Here is a 16926-nt window from a genome sequence, read left to right as displayed (position 1 = left end):
CTAAAGGTTTTGGTGATCCGAGAAGGGTTTTGAGTGAGCTAGCCATCTGACATGTTGGTGATGTAATCACAAGATTTTATAATAGCCAAAGGTTTTTTTTTCACAGTTGATTTGGCAGTAGTCTTTTCTTTAGAGCGAAAAGGTGCTGCAAACCCTAGTAAAGCTAGGCATGTTCAAAATGAATGAGAGTGACAAGATGGAGATGAGAGAGTAGAAGCACAGCGATACGATCACCTTGAAGTTGAAGCAACAAGAATGGAGAAAAAGGCTTGCAATGATAACCAGGTCAAGCACACAAACATAAGATTCCATTGCTGCTGGCACTGGCATGCTTATATTGGTTGAAACAGGAAACCCCTAATAATTGCCAGGACAGTTTACAAGCACTTTTAGCTGTCCTACAATAATATATATATATATATATATATATATATAGACACACACACACACCTTGCAAAAGGATATAAAATGTACATTTTTACCGATACTGGTTATTAATTTCTGCGTTGCCTTTGGATGCCAACTGAGACGCAATTCTTAGTTTAGTTTAGTTTATTAATATGATAAAAAAACATTTATAGAAGAAGAATATAATATTTTCTTTTATTTTTTTTATTATAATTTTATTGATATATATCAACGGAATATTTTTAATTGCATATATCGAGTGACATGGTAAGGAATTATTATGTTAGTAAATTTCACTGTAATTTACCGACATCATTCTTTTCGTTGGTATTTTTATTTACATTTATTAATTTTCTGGTAGTGTAAAGAAAATTCATTCTAAAGTTAATTGCTTATAAGGTTTTAATAAAATAGAAGAAAAAACATTAACATGACTAGTTTAGTCTTTTCAATAAATAATAAAGTGAGAATAATAAAAAGTGTAGTGGGGATAACACCACTCTCATTTTATTTAGAATCCCATTTTTTTGCTAAAATAAAAATAAAATTCCTCCCATTAATGTCTCTTTGTACAAAAGTTGTATATGTCGCTTTTTAATTTTTTTTTAATAAAAAATATAGGTATTTCGTTAAACTAAAATCAAGGGGAAACATTATAATTTTTATATGAGTTTGAGAGTAAAAATCATAATGTTTGTGTCATCTAATTTATATCTACTCAACCTATCTATATACATCTTTTTTCACCCAAAAAAAAAAACTAAAAGTTGTGCTTTGAAATCAAATTAATTTCAGGATGCTTAATAAAAGGTGGGAGTAGTGACATATATGCCTCCACTAGCTAGATTAAAGGTACGTTTAATTGTGCGACTTGCAAGCATGCTCAGATTAATTTGAGATGCTTAGTATAATAGTTGGAACTAGCAATATATATGCCTTCACAAGCTAGATTAGGGTTTGTTTGTGCGAGCAGCCGATCGAAACAAACACACATTAAATATTCGAGGGCCACTTGAATAACTTTGTTTGATAATGGAAGTTGCTTTCAAAAGAGTGGGGATTATTACTAGGTGTCTCACAAACACTTTATCCTCCCTTGCATCCAAAAAAAGAAGAGAGAAAAAAAAAGGCAAGCAAATTATAATCACACAAACACACAGAGAAAGGTGTACAAATAATGGAGGACAAGGAGATATTTTTCAAAGGTCTAACGAAAGGCCAATAAGAGGACTTCCTTGACCTTTCTCCTCTCTAGCTAACTGTAATCAATCCAAAGCCCTTTGTGGAAGAAGACATTTCCTCGTTTTTCAGCTGCTTGTATCTTATGTTCTGCTGACCCACTTTCCTTACAGATCAAACCCTATCTCTCTCTCTTTCTCTCTGCCTAGATAGATCTGTCGTATTTATTTTATAGTTCCCTGTCAAACGTGCCTGCATCAAATGATTTGAAAAGCAGGGCCAAGTCACTGGAATTTTTCTCCTTTTTTTTCATCCACCCAAGTTGCCTATCTCAAAATACCGAAGAGGTATGGTGATAATACGTTCACTAATTAAGACCAATATATATATAAACACCGGCCCTTCGTTATGATTTAGAGTGATGATCTTGTTTAACATTGAATATAGTATACACTCAGTTGCATTGAAAAACATTACTATTACAAAATAAAATAATTATTTCGTAGCTATACCTGCATTTTAATCCCTTAATTCGTAAATTTCCCTTTCGATCTCAGCCTCTTTTCTGAGCTCGAAATTTAGTATTGTTAATGTCACAAAATAATTGAGAGAATGTAAAAGAAAGACCATAAATGTAAGTACAGTTGAGTGAAAAATTAAAGTAGGGTATCTTTCTTGTGAGACTTTTTAAAGCCTCTATCTTTCTTCTGTATTTATCATTATCATTTTTACTTGGAGAACGGCAGGAAAAAAAAAAAGGGGTCTCTCTCTGACAAGATCATCAGACCCCCACCCAAGTAGTCTAAAGAGCTTTCTTGCTGTCTTGGTAAACAGTTGTTGTTGGATACATAAATATTTAACTCATGTCCTTGTATAGATAGATAGAAATAGGTAGCTCTACTACTGCTTTTTCTGTTTTTTTTTTTTTTTTTTTGATGAAAAGCACAATTACTGCTTCCTTCCTTCCTTCGTGTGCAATTGCTCGCTTTAATCATATTGAATGGTACTGATTGCTGAACCTGTCTCTGCAACTTCTTTGATGGGTTCCTTTCCATTTTTCACAATTTCTTGTTCTCTTTATTTATACATTAATCTGCTGTCTCTGGATGAAGATCTTTGATGGGGTTTGTGTCCTGTTCTTAACTAATTTCTCTCTCTCCTTTTCTTTCTCTCGTGTCCACTCCCTTTCTAGCGAGCTATATATAAACATCTTCAGCTCATATTCTACACCTTCTTCCCTTTTCTTCTTCGGATCAGATTTTTAAGTTTCTAGCTACCTAGTAGGTGATTTGTGTTGTAGACTACATATATATATACATACTTGTTTTGGATTTTTTGTTTTATCATGTTTATATATATATATATATATATATATATATATAGACACACACAGATAGATTCATAATTAATCAGTCTCTTTTGCTCTTGTTTCTTTGTCCAGATTTTCGCCAGACTCAAGTCAGGATCCAATTCCTCTGAATCGATCATCAAAATGGGCTGATCCTTAATTTGTTCAGTGCTTCAAGCTTGGATACATAAAAGTTTTTTGCATATATAGGAGTGAGGCTCAAAGGGTTATTGATTTTGCCTTTTGTGAATCATATTAAATGGCAACGTACTTTCATGGAAGCTCAGAAATCCAAGCAGCAGCTGCACCATCTGATGGGATCCAGACACTTTATCTTATGAACCCTAACTACCTCTCTTCTTACTCTGATTCGACTCAACAGCAGCACCAACAACAGCCCCCTAACATGATCTTCTTTAACCCCAGTAGTAGTACTGCCGCTTCCAATAATGGCCTTCACACCGGAAACCTTCCTCATGGCCCCCCGCAGAACCACCACTTTGTCGGCATCCCACTTGCTGCACCCTCCTCCAATATCACTTCTCTTACTCCAGACAGTCACAGCCGTCCGTCCCTACATGGGGTTGTCCCTAGTCATGTTCACTATAACATTTGGGGTTCAATAGATCAGAATTCGGTCGCAACAGCCTGTGAGTCTAGTGCGGCCAATGATGTCGTGTCGCCGCAGGTGGGTTTTCGGAGGCCGGTGGCGGTGTCTCCTGGAAGGCAAGGGTTATCTCTAAGCCTTTCGTCTCAGCAAGCACCGACACCACCGACACTGTATAATAGGGCTATAAGCAATAAACATCATGAGATTCAAGCAATGCATCCTCATGTTTCGGTTGTGTCTTCAGGTGATGAAATCAGAGTTTCTGGGAACTCTCCGTCGTCTGTTTCGGCAGTGTCGAATGGGGTTTCCGGTTTGCAAAACATGGTTTTGGGATCCAGGTACCTGAGAGCTACACAGGAGTTGCTTGATGAAGCTGTTAATGTTGGGAAAGACCTAATAAAGAGTGGCTTGATAGAAGGAATTAGTTCGAAAGAGAAGATGAAGATGACTAAAGAATCTATAACTGGAGATGGATCTAGTGGTGGTGAAGCTTATGCTGCTAATCGTGGAGCTGAGCTGACGACAGCCCATAGGCAGGAGCTGCAAATGAAGAAGGGAAAGCTTGTAAACATGCTCGACGAGGTACGTACATATATCTGTGTTTATAAAACAAGTTGCACATGGATATCTCTGACTGCTTTTCTTTGATGGCTGCTTTAGATTTTTCATCTTTGAAGATGTAAATTACTAAAAACTTACCTTTCATATGCTCCATGTAATTTCACGTGTGCCATTTCAATAGTGGAAATTGAAAGTTCGGTTAGAACTAGAGTAAGGTCTTTGTCAATTGATTTTTGTACCTTCTAAAGATGAATTCATCACTAAAAAATCTTGTTGCCACTAAATCTGTATACAATCCAAATTAGGCCTTGCTATTACTATATATCTGTAGTTTCTTTTCTTGTGAAATTTGAAATTGGATGCTTATTCCTGTTATGGCTCCATGTTCTTCAACTTGTAGTGATGAATTTATCTGGCAATCAACGGGTTGCATTTGGGTTCATCTTGGTGGTTTCATGGACATTAACAATTAAATCTTGAAGAAGAAGAAGAAGAAGAAGAAGAAGAGATGACTTATAGCTTAGAACATGATGGAAATTTGTAGAGCATGAGATTATTTTCATTGATATACAAATTATATATGTTCGTCTTTTATGGCTGTTAAGTTAGGTCCCAGTAAAGAGGGTCCATTAACAAAGTCGATTTCATTTCAGACAAACTATGGTATCTCTGGTTATATCAATTACCCCAGCTGTTTTTCTTGTTTCTTCCTTTTTCTTTTTCTTTTTCTTCTTTTTTGTGTGGTTGTGATGAACTAACGAAATGCAATTAGTTACTTGAAACATACTATAAAGTCATAGTCCTACTTTCTTTTCTTTTCTATCCCTAGACTAAGTGCTCAAGTCTAATGTGGTCCTATGTATAGTACTTAAAATCTGTTTTCTTGCTTTGGAAACTTTCAAGGTGGAACAAAGATACAGGCAATACTACCACCAAATGCAAGTAGTAGTTTCCTCGTTCGAGCAAGCATCAGGATTTGGTGCAGCGAAATCATACACTGCCCTGGCATTACAGACTATCTCAAAGCAATTCAGGAGTCTTAAAGACACAATTTCTTCGCAAATCAGAGCCGCAAGCAAGAGTTTGGGTGAAGAGGATTGCATAGGAGCAAAGGTTGAAGGTTCAAGACTAAGGTACGTGGATCATCAGCTTCGACAACAGCGAGCACTACAACAATTGGGAATGGTCCAACATAATGCTTGGAGACCCCAGAGAGGATTGCCGGAACGTGCTGTTTCCGTTCTTCGCGCCTGGCTCTTTGAGCACTTCCTTCACCCGTAAGTTTCTGGAAGTCTCAGTAGTCTAAAACATGAACATAATAAAAACCATTTTTGAAACTTCACCTACCTTTAAGACGAGGTTTCAATAATAGTTTTCGGTATATGATCTTACAAGTATATGGTATCGTACGTGCATATGCATGCATTGGCTACTTTTGAGTTTGATTAATTTTGTGACAAATTTTTTGCTTCTGGTTGAACGCAGATATCCCAAAGATTCTGATAAGCACATGCTTGCAAAACAAACAGGGCTTACTAGGAGCCAGGTATGAACCCTAATCCTCTTCATTCCCAATATATATGTGTCTCTGGAAAATAAATTATAGAGTAGCCAATCAGCTTGTAGCCCAAGTACTGATACTCATTCTTTCTCTTTCTCGGAGGTTTTAGATTCGAACTTCTCCTTTGTAATCAGAATTAACAAATTATAGAGAATGTAATTTCCTTTTCTGCTATGAATTATCTCCATCGCATTTATGATTTGATCATATGTAGGTGTCTAATTGGTTTATAAATGCTCGGGTTCGGCTGTGGAAGCCAATGGTTGAGGAAATGTACGCCGAGGAAATCAAGGAGCAAGAGAAAACTGGTTCTGAGGAGAATGCAAATAAAAATGAGAACAAGGAGTCGAGGTCTCATTCTAGCGCACCAGGAGAGAGCAGTACACTTCATATGGATCAACGTAAGGGAGTACTTCACTCGAAACAACCCGAAAAACTCAGGAACCAGAATGCTTCTCCTCCAAGATTTTCATACCCCGCAATCTCAATGTCTCCCATGGGAGCACCCCTTCAACAGCAAGCTGGTTTTACCCTTATTGGACCAGCTGAAATGGAAGGCATTTCTCATAGAAGCTCAAAGAAACCGAGTAGTGACATGCAGAATTCTCCAAGCAGTATCCTCTCCATGGACATGGACGTGAAACAAGGTGAGACAAGTAGGGAAATCAGTGCGAATTTTGGTGGTGAAAGGTTAATCAAGGATGGCTATCCTTTAATAACTAGCAGTGGTGGATTTGGAGCATATCCAATGGGAGATCTTGGGAGGTTTAACCTTGAGCAGATGACACCAAGATTTAGTGGAAACAGTGTTTCCCTTAGTCTTGGTCTACCACATTGTGAGAACCTTTCTCTCTCAGGAACTCAACAAAACTACCTCTCGAACCAGAACATTAATCAGCTCGGTGGAAGAAGACTAGAAATTGGAAGCGGTACTGAACCTGACTTTTCTGGGATTAACACCTCACAAAATTCTCACTCCAGCACTGGTTTTGAGAGCATTGAAATCCAAAACAGAAAGAGGTTTCCTGCACAATTATTGCCAGATTTTGTGGCCTGATGATCAATTTACTACTTACTATATTGTACTTAACTTCAGAATTCATAGTTGTGCTTCTCAAGAACATCTCAGGTAACATGAGCAAATAATAGCTCTCTCCTTTCTAATGTACCCTGGCCAATAGAAAGAGATCGAGGCTGAAAAAAGCTAAGCATGATTGGTTGCTGTAAACCAAGAAGAAAACTCAGTATCGCTTGGTTTTAGTTACAGAGAACAACTAGCCAAGTGTTCTTATGAATAGGTAATTATTAGGGAGGGTTGAGGCCATGATTAAGGTTAATGATTGTATATTATATACTCATACTTCGGGGCATAGGTAGATGGAAATCAAGATTTCATGGATATGCAAAATGGGTTATTTGGGTATACCAATCTATATTTGTAAATTTAAATATTGCTTTAATTGTGGATGTGCATGTGATTTTTCATTCTTGCGCCAAATGGTGGAAATATTTGTCCTCAGAGAAACTTTCTTTTCTTTTTCTCGGTTTCTTTATTCATTTTTTATTTTTATGAAAATTTTCAAACTCAAAATCTCTTAATAGAAAAGGAAATATTAATGTTAGTCGAGCTACAATTCATTGAGACGTAGAGTCATTAAATCAATATAGAAAATACCACTTTTTTTCATCTGTATTTGAAAATTAATGTATGCCCACTCATGCAAAATATTCCATAGGTTACCACAAATTTTTTTATTATTATTATTGGAAGTGAGAATTTTTGTCTCTACAGTTTCTTAATAAGGTTTATATATATATATATATATATATATATATATATATATATATATATATATATATATATATTATTTGACTCACGCTTCGCTGCAGGTCAGATAATTCTTTTGGCAATAAATAAATAAATATGCATGCATTCAATTAAATAAATTAAGATTTATTTGTGTCAATAAATGCAAAAAAAAAAAAGAAGTGCTAACACATTTATTTTACTCATCTAATTGCAGGTTGAATATTTTTTTTTCTAACACAAATAAATTAATGTGTAGATGTTATTAATGTGTTTTTTGACAGTGAGTAAAAAATATAATTGCAAATCAAAAAGTAAATGTTTACATATAATAAAATATAATGAAAATCATAAGTGTTATTAAAGACATATATGATTTTAAGCTCATTTTTAACGTTGTAAACAAATAGGATAATATTGCAATTACTACATTGAAACACTATTTTCTTAGTTTTTGTATAATAATTTTTCAAAAAAAAAATTGTCAAGAAAAAATTTAAAAAAATTACAAAAGAAAAGAATAAAAGAATGGTATAAATAGGTCAAGTGTAGAATGATAAATATTTCAAGTGTAAATAATAAAAAATATTATTTTTTTCAAAAAAAAGAAGAAAAAACTAACAAAAAATATTACAAAAAAAATAAAGATAAGAAAAAAATGGTGATATATATATAAAAGAAAATTTTGTTTTCTAAAAACAAAACCACCGAAAATTACAGATTTATCATCGCTACAATACCTCTTATGGTAAAAAAAATGTACAAAATTTCAATTGTGTCATTTCTATATTAAGAAACCATTTCCTTTTAGTATATGTATAATGTATGGATCAAGATCAAAACAACATCGGGTAAATAGTGGAATGCTACTTTAACTTGGTATTTCTTGAAACATTACTAGAAAATAGTAAAACACTGATGGAATATTCTGTTCTTGTTTAACACCTGATTTCGTCAGAATTACAATTATCAACAGAATAACGAAGGGAAAAATATTGTCAGAAAACATATCATTGATGATTTCTATTATGTTAGTCATCTTATCAAGAATATAATCATCAATGGAATTATCACATCAAACAAAAATATTTATTGACAATAATTCCGTCAATAAATCTATTGATGATTATGACATATTACTGATGGGATAAACTAATGCTAAATCCATTAGTGATTATATACATATTATCAACGGAATTAATCCATCGAAGAATTACATATAATAGTGGTAAGTCTTATAGGTTTTTTCAACTCTCTGGAACTCTTCGAGGGACTCTAATTCCTTGGAAATTCCATTGGTATTTCATATTTTATTGGTATTATATGTAATTATTTTTAAAGAAATAAAAAACAATACAATTAAAAAAATAAAAGGCAAATTTAAATAGAATTAAACTAAAATAAAATAAAAACTCAAATTTGTATTATTAATTTAAATATATTATTAAACACAATTTATCTATCTAGTGGATAGAAGTTGGAGGAAGAGATGAAGGTGGGTTTTCATCGAAATTAGAAGGGCGGCGAGGTGGAGCATAGATACTAGTGAGAGTTGCCACTAGTTGCTTGAGGACATTCACTTTATCCTTTAGTTCAGTTGTCTCAACCCTAAGTTAGGTCGTCTTCGCTTGAACTTGTTGACTCGACCGTAAACTTGATTTTTATCAGGTCCATCAGTAGATCCAGCCTCCAACCATAAATCCAGATCAAGTTTCAGATTGATCGAAGGGTCATTTTTGTATCTCTCATACAATCGGATGTTATATGTTTCTTGAGAAAAAAAAGTCAACAAATATAAAAAATTAATAACTTAAAAAAATATTCAAATCCAACTTATCATGTACTTTTGAACTTGCCTATCCACTAGTTGTTGCACCCATTTATGTATGTCCTCCTTCTATATGTGAGTTTCAACAAAAAGCTTCATCGATCTTTGATCACATTCAAGTACCATAACCTGCAAAAAGAAGTTACAATTAGTTAAATATTTTTATATAATACAGCAATTTAAAGAAACAATTATCATATAAAACAAAATCTTACCATATGCTTTGCATGTAAAATGAATGGAATGAATTCGCAGGTGTGCATGGACATAGAACCATGAATCTCTTTGGTTCAATTCTCCTAACTAGATTGTGCATGCCTCAAGAAACGCTCCAACATTATGTGTTGGAGATAAGCGTCCCAAATAGTCTCCTAGACATGCGGAGGTTTGAGATCCCTCGACATGACTATATCTTCCGAGCCTAGAAGACCTTTATCTTTTGCATATTCATTTACTTTTTTTTTGGTATCAAACCAGAAATCATGCAATTTGGTTCATAGAAAAAAAAATTGAATAAGATTACAAAAAATAAAGTCTTAATATTTTAAAAATATATATCATAATTTGAATTCAATATTACCTACTGGCATTGTGGTTCTCTCACTCTCCTCCCAATAAAATTTTTTCTTACATGTTAATTTCATAAAATAATTAGTTTATTAAAATTAAAAAACTAACATAATTAAATATTAAAAAGATAATTGCTTATGTATATACAAACCTTGAACTTTCTGAACCAAATATCAATCATAGGCTTCCATTTAGATTTTTTGAAAACCTGACTCTATTAAAATAAAGGCACTTCCATCAACTATTTCATCACTGATATTATCGTGGAAGCAGCCTCAACATTTGTAAACTTGAATTTCTATTTGTTCATTAAAATTAACTATTCAAACTTTATCAATTGTTGTTTATTTTTTTTTTTATCATGCAGGAAAACAAACCAAACTTATTGATCTGGCTTCCACTGAACAATATACTTCTCAGGGAATACATCCTGCTCATAAGGGACACCCTCTTTGTGAGCCACCTTCGCGCTTGACAAGCCTATGTCGAGAGAGGGTGCCTGAGGTGCCTCGTCATGATCGGCACCTAGCGGCTCATCGTCATCAAAAGTGCTATCAGAAAAATTAGCAGTGATCCTGTTCATATTTGTCTTTACTAAACTTCTATTCGTCATCTAAATAAATTTGATAAAAAAAAATAATAACAACATTATCACTATATCCTTTTTTTTTTAAAAAAAAAGCAACAGCTCTCATATATAGCAGCCTAACTAAAAATTTAAAACCAACAAATACGCATTAAGAACTCATGTTGCAAACTAGATGATTTTATTTATTAGTAATATTTTATTTTTCTATATATTTAGAAAAATAAATTCCATTATTTAGAAGATAAGCAATAAAAGCTTATGTACCAATGAAATAAATAAAAACATTAAGATACAACAAAATCCAAGATGAATTTTCTAAGAACCTAATCTAATCATGGAGCTTTATTAACCAAATAAAATAGAAACAATGAGAGCAACTATATACAATCTAGTATAGGTAGCATAATCAAACCCAAAAATGTTAGCGGTAAATTGAAATATAGCATAAAAAGGTACCCTTATTGAATAATAAATCAATATATTAGAAAAAATAGAATTTTATTTTTAAAATAAATAGCAATATACAAGCAGTAGAATACAAATTAAGAAAAAAAGAACTCTTAATCTTGATCTCTTCTTTCTTTTTTCTGATTTTTTTTTAAACTGCAAACTTGGGGTAGAATATGAACCAAAAAACCTATATTTATTCACCAGTGAATGTATATGTTTTGCAGGTAAGAATCAAGTAAGAAATTTGTTCACCATTATACATCATCTTTTTTTTTTATAAACAAGAATTGACATATTTTAAGGCTTCTTAATTACATGAGTTTTGTGTAAGAAGAATGACTTAACATCTAGTGTCATAACCTAAATTTTAACCCCCATTTTTTCTAAATATTTTTAAAATATAAAAAAAATATGTTATTAATGTATTTGCGTCATTTTCAATATTTTTTACATCTTCTCAAAAGAATTTAAAATTCAAATTTATTTTCAATGCGTTCAGCTTTTAAAACGTTATTTTTAAAATCGTTGATTTTTCCCATTGAGTTGACATTAACATTGCCTTTTTCAAAACATCAAAAATACAAAAAAAAAAAAGTATTTGGATAAAAGGACTAGTATGCAAAGGAAGAAAATGAGAGACCAAAGTGTTTTTGGAACCAAGCAATGAGGAGGAAAAATACAAATCATTTTTCACATATAAATAGGTGGTTATCTCACATAAGGAAGGGGGAGGCTGAAAAAATAATGAAATAAAAAAACATCCCCACACCTTTTCTCTCACAAAAAACCATGATAACCTTATCTCTTTTGTTTTACAACACCAGCCATCACTCATACAAAAGAAGACATTGACGCACACTTACATCTTAACCTAACCGCCACCATTCTAGTGCACCCAAAGCCACCATTTTCAACCCTAGTAGTTCCCTCACACACCAAGTTCATAGCTTCTTTATCCTTAAACCCTCTCTTAATTTTTTTGCCTACAAACAAACACCCATCTTAGCCTTCATTCTTCAACAAATCACGACCAACACCCATATAACAACAACTTCAATTCGTGAGCCTTATCTTTCCTTCCCCACAACGCCAACAAAGGAGCAGTAATAACCATCATAAACGTCTATGACGGACCACTGTAATTGCAGCAGCTGAGCCATTGTTTTCCCTCTCTCCAGCTAATAGCCTCTTCAGCTCATTTGGACCCTTATGGCTTCATTTTCTATTTTCACACCATCCACCCGAATAACCATATCAATGCCTTCCTCTATACCTACGGCTACCCCCTCTAGCTGTATTACTTTCACTATTAAAAGTTAGATCTTTGAGTTTTCTTCTGATGTTATTAAAAAGTTAAATAAGCTACTTGAAATCATAAATCCTAGCTCACCCTATAAAGAAATATAAGCTCCATTAAAGACTCATACGAGTGATTTGTTTGTTGGCTCTAAAAGACCAAAATGGTTTGCTAAAGCATATAAGATTGCCTATAAACACTATGTTATCTTCTTATCGAGTGTTAGCAAAAAATATGCTAACAGGCCTCTAGTTTGCTGGAAGCATATTAAGTTGACAATTGAGAAAGCTCAATTCATGTATGTTATTGCTATTGATATTCCTATCAACCTAACCATTTATTTTATTAATGTCATATAAAAAGCTATAACTGAGAAGAAAATGAGTTTATTTTTTGGTGGATTGATATCTAGGGTAGCAATCATGGCCAAAGTATCCTTGCGTGATAATAAGCCAATAATCAAGATTTATGGAAAGATCTCAGTTGTTATTATTATCAAATATGAAGATATGGTTAGTAAAATAAAATCAAAATCACATCCTAAAGAGTTTACCTCATCTCAACCTAGAACTCCTTAAACCAGCCCATTACTCTATATTGTAATTGAATAATTACAAGTACTATTAAACAATTTTATTAATTTCACCAGCAACTGAGCACAAAATTAATGTTGTTAATAAATATACAATAAAATATTATACAGATAAATGGCAGACTTATTCAACTCGGCTTGGATATCATATGGGTGAATTAGTCTATTATTGGTAAAGATATAATATCATCAGGGCCCTTTGTTCTCTCTAAAGAAATAAGATAGACCCTTGTCAGTCAAAGGATTGGTAGACCACGCACACCTCCATCCCACTGCTGGTAAAAATTAAAAACAAAAGATGAGAGGGACCAAATTGAAACATATACAATAAATGGAGGGCATTTGGTGCTTTCCATGCATATAGATCACCAGCGAATCAACTCCGCGACCCCCATTTCCATACCAAACAAATAAATCTTAGACATGCCAGAAACATCATCAACAAATTGTCCAAATTCCATCAAAATTGGACCTATAATGTTCACAACACAATTTCTCCTAGTTTTTTCTCTTCTTTTATCACTTCCTATCCTTTTCCTCTTAGCCCCAAGAATCTTTCCTCCTCATAACCCTTCCATCCCCATCTCCCCTTCCGATGAACAAGACGACCTCTACCTCTTCCGCAAAGCCGCCGCCGTCTCCGCCTCCTCCTCCTTCGTCACCCACTACCCTTCCGCCCATACCCATTTCACCTCCAAATCAAAAAAACTTAAAATCGCTTTCCTTTTCTTGACCAATACAGATCTCTTTTTCGCTCCTTTATGGGAACAATTCTTCAAATCCGCCGACAAAAACCTCTTCAACATTTACGTTCACGCCGATCCTTATTCCAATGTTACAAAACCCAAAGGGGTTTTTAGTTCCCAGTTCATTCGGAACGCGAAACGGACTTATCGCGCCTCCCCAACCTTGATCTCTGCCAGTCGCCGCCTCCTCGCCACTGCCATCCTCGACGACCCAACCAACACATTCTTCGCCGTCCTCTCCCAGTACTGCATCCCTCTCCATTCCTTCAAATACGTCTACGATTCCTTAATTTCTTCTAAATCTTTCGATTTTTCTTCCTCCGAGTCGGGACCTGAGTCGACTCAGTATAATGTGAAAATCGAGTACAAGAGTTTCGTCGAGATTATATCGAAGGAGCGGCGGTTATGGAAAAGATATGTCGCTAGAGGGAGGTATGCAATGATGCCAGAGGTGCCCTTTGAGAAATTCCGCGGTGGGTCTCAGTTTTTTGTCATCACGCGCCGACACGCGCTCATGGTGATTGAGGATCGTAGGCTGTGGAACAAGTTCAAGCAGCCGTGTTATCGAGAACATGAATGTTACCCTGAAGAACATTATTTTTCTACGTTATTGTCAATGCAGGATCCGAAGGGGTGTACTAAGTATACATTAACAAGGGTTAATTGGACAGGAACCCGTAACGGGCATCCTTATACTTATAAGGCTGGTGAGATTTCTCCGGTTTTGATTCAGGCGCTGAAAGAATCGAATTATTCGAGTTCGTATTTGTTTGCTCGGAAATTCGAACCGAATTGTTTGAAACCTTTGATGAAAATTGCTGATGAAGTCATTTTCCAGGACTAATGTTGTGGTAAGTGTCTATTATTCTGCGTAATTTTGTTATTTGTTGAGTTTGAGTTAGTGAGTTGACGCGGTGAGTTTGGGTTTGACGGTCGGATGGTTTGGCTTTGATCAAACCTAGAAAAGTTGGTTTGTTATTAGAAGTTGGTATTTGGCTTGAGTCGGAGTCAAGATGTTACTTTTTCTTTAATACTTTTACAAATGTTGGTTTAGAATTATTGGAGGGATGGAGTTTTCACTTGAATGAAGATTAGCCCTGAACCTGGTCATGCTGTCATTATCATGTCAATTCAATCCACATTTACCAAATTTCTTCCCTAGCAAGTTCTCGGAATTGCATATTTTGTATGATCTTGGGATAGAATTTGCTCAAGATGTAAACTTTTTGTCTTAATGTGACTTGAATGGGCCTTGGATTCTTGACCATTGATTTCCATATTTTGTTGATCTTTGCTGATGTAATTGAGAGAAAGTTAAGAGGGATATTCTTTGGTGATGAAATAAGCAGCAAGTCATGTGTGATTTGTGACAGATTAGCATATCCAGGGAATGATCTTTTTTCTTGAGCTAGACTTTGGTTGCGTTGTCTTGGAAGTTATTTTAGTTGTGGCAAATATTGAACATTTTAGCCAAATTATACAAGCCATGTTATTAACTAATGTTTTTTGGCGACCAGACACACCCTAATATTGGAGATTCTTGAACTGCTAGAACTCAACCATATCAACCAAATTGTATTTGACCGTGCCCGGAACTTTTGCTTGTAGTGCTTATGACCCAATTAGGAAACCAATAATACACTACATTATCATATATGGCAGCTTAGCCAAAAGTTTACTTGCTTTATTTTGTTACATCTTATCCTTTTAAGCTTGCCGAATTTGTTATGCTTTGTCTGTTATTATTTGGTTTCTGATTTGTTTCCATATATATTCCCAAGTTGCCGATCAAGCTGATTCATTCGTGCCAAATGACATTTTTTTACAGATGAATAAAAGAGTTGAAGATATATGAAGCAGTGTAAGGTATTGTTGGAGTAACTTGCGTTGGGGAGAATGGTTTTGAAGAGGCGTCAAGTGCCCACAACCTGAAAAAATTAACCCCAAAAGTTGCAGCCCGGAGAGGGCCATTAGAAGCATAGAAAGGGATGAAAAATAGGTACTTCAACTCGGGGGTGGAGAGCAAAAGAAACTACTTTTTGATGAAGATATCTACAAAGTCGAAAATTGTAGGAGTTTTTGTCTTCTTTTTGTGTGTGTTCTGTACATATGTGAATGTTTATGTACTTTTAGGACAGAAAGAGGGAGGGAAGAAAATGCAGCAATTCAGCAAGGAAAAGCATTGTAGGGAACGGTGATGTGCTCTGATTAAAGAACCTGAGCCAAAATCAACCCCCCTCCTCCCCCATCCGCCCACCCCTTCTCTTTTATTCAAATTTTGATGTCTTATTTTATTTTTATTTTTGGGCAAAATCTCAGTTTATTTAATAAATTGCGGATCAATCTCCTACTATCAATACTTTTTTCTCCCTTTCACTTGTTTCTTGGAACCTCGCATGGGATCTGATTGCAATGGTATTGTTTTGGCAGGGTTGTCATGTAATGTTCTCAACTTTTTATTATTCGTTGCCTTAGTATTATTAAAAAAAAAAAAAAACGAAAATAATACTGAGCTTTTTTTATGAGCTGTTGCCGACAATTTGATGATTCATTGTTTCATATATATAGATGGGGTGCTGGCTAACTACCAAAACCTGTGATTGCCAGAGCACAAGATTTTTCGAAATTGTTTACCTTTGGATTCACTGTCCTCCCTCCTCTAGGCATAATAAAAGCTGCTTTGATTATTTCTTAAATGACACCTTCGAAACCGAGGAAATGAGAAAAGCATAACATGCTGCTGCTGCCGCCGCCGCCTTTCTTTTTTTAAAAAAATTCATTTTACAACCTTTTTACCGAATTTAAGAGAATTTTTAATAAAATCAATGTAATGTAAACCAAATATTTTTCAAAACCACAATATATAAACAGAAATAGCCTTTAATTTTAGCTATGTTTTTGCATTTTAAAAATTTTTTTAAAAAAATTTAAATTTTATTTAGTTTTTTCTTCAAATTAATATTTTTTTAATATTTTCAGATCATTTTGATATACTGATATCAAAAATAATTTTTAAAAAATAAAAAAATATTATTTTAATATATTTCTGAATGAAAAGCATTTAGTGGTTATTGTTTACGCGGCTGCGATTGCTTTTAAAGCAAATCGTAGCTTTTAAATGTTCATTAACAAAGAACCACAATATACTATTCATGCGGGGCCTACTAAAAATTAGTTAAAACCGCAGGTTTGTGGAAAACAGCTCTCTGCTGCTTTCTGCAAACCTGCGGGCACAGTGGAGAGTTTTCACTCTCCACTGTTGACTTAAGTGAACAACTCCACTGTTCTGGCTATTGTTTCTGTCGGACCGGGTCCAGTCCAAAGCTAAATGCATTGAACCGGGTCCAACTTGGTTTAAAAAAAAATAATTTTTATTTTTT

The 16926-nt window shown here is 34.3% G+C and overlaps 2 protein-coding genes across 7 annotated transcripts; both read left to right on the top strand.

The window, feature by feature from the left end:
• Nucleotides 1-1787: 1787 nt before the first annotated feature.
• On the top strand, nucleotides 1788-7152 carry LOC133680085 (BEL1-like homeodomain protein 1). Of its 6 annotated transcripts, none has more exons than XM_062102907.1 (5): nucleotides 1788-1934; nucleotides 3029-4127; nucleotides 5010-5383; nucleotides 5592-5652; nucleotides 5882-7152. In XM_062102907.1, exons 2-5 carry the CDS (start codon nucleotides 3195-3197, stop codon nucleotides 6722-6724), a joined length of 2211 nt encoding a protein of 736 aa, XP_061958891.1. In that variant the 5' UTR covers nucleotides 1788-1934; nucleotides 3029-3194; the 3' UTR covers nucleotides 6725-7152. The 6 variants fall into 6 exon arrangements, with proteins under 6 accessions (XP_061958891.1, XP_061958885.1, XP_061958887.1 ...); XM_062102901.1 differs by lacking the exon at nucleotides 1788-1934 and adding an exon at nucleotides 2256-2413; XM_062102903.1 differs by lacking the exon at nucleotides 1788-1934 and adding an exon at nucleotides 2324-2478.
• Nucleotides 7153-13182: 6030 nt separating this feature from the next.
• On the top strand, nucleotides 13183-15903 carry LOC133680584 (glycosyltransferase BC10-like). The gene is made up of 2 exons (XM_062103602.1): nucleotides 13183-14397; nucleotides 15375-15903. The coding sequence occupies exon 1, from the start codon at nucleotides 13224-13226 to the stop codon at nucleotides 14388-14390; it is 1167 nt and encodes a 388-aa protein (XP_061959586.1). The 5' UTR covers nucleotides 13183-13223; the 3' UTR covers nucleotides 14391-14397; nucleotides 15375-15903.
• Nucleotides 15904-16926: the final 1023 nt, after the last annotated feature.

The sequence above is a fragment of the Populus nigra genome, chromosome 19 (genome assembly GCF_951802175.1).
Source record: "Populus nigra chromosome 19, ddPopNigr1.1, whole genome shotgun sequence".
Lineage (NCBI taxonomy): Eukaryota > Viridiplantae > Streptophyta > Magnoliopsida > Malpighiales > Salicaceae > Populus > Populus nigra.
This window is presented reverse-complemented; position numbering and strand designations above follow the sequence as displayed.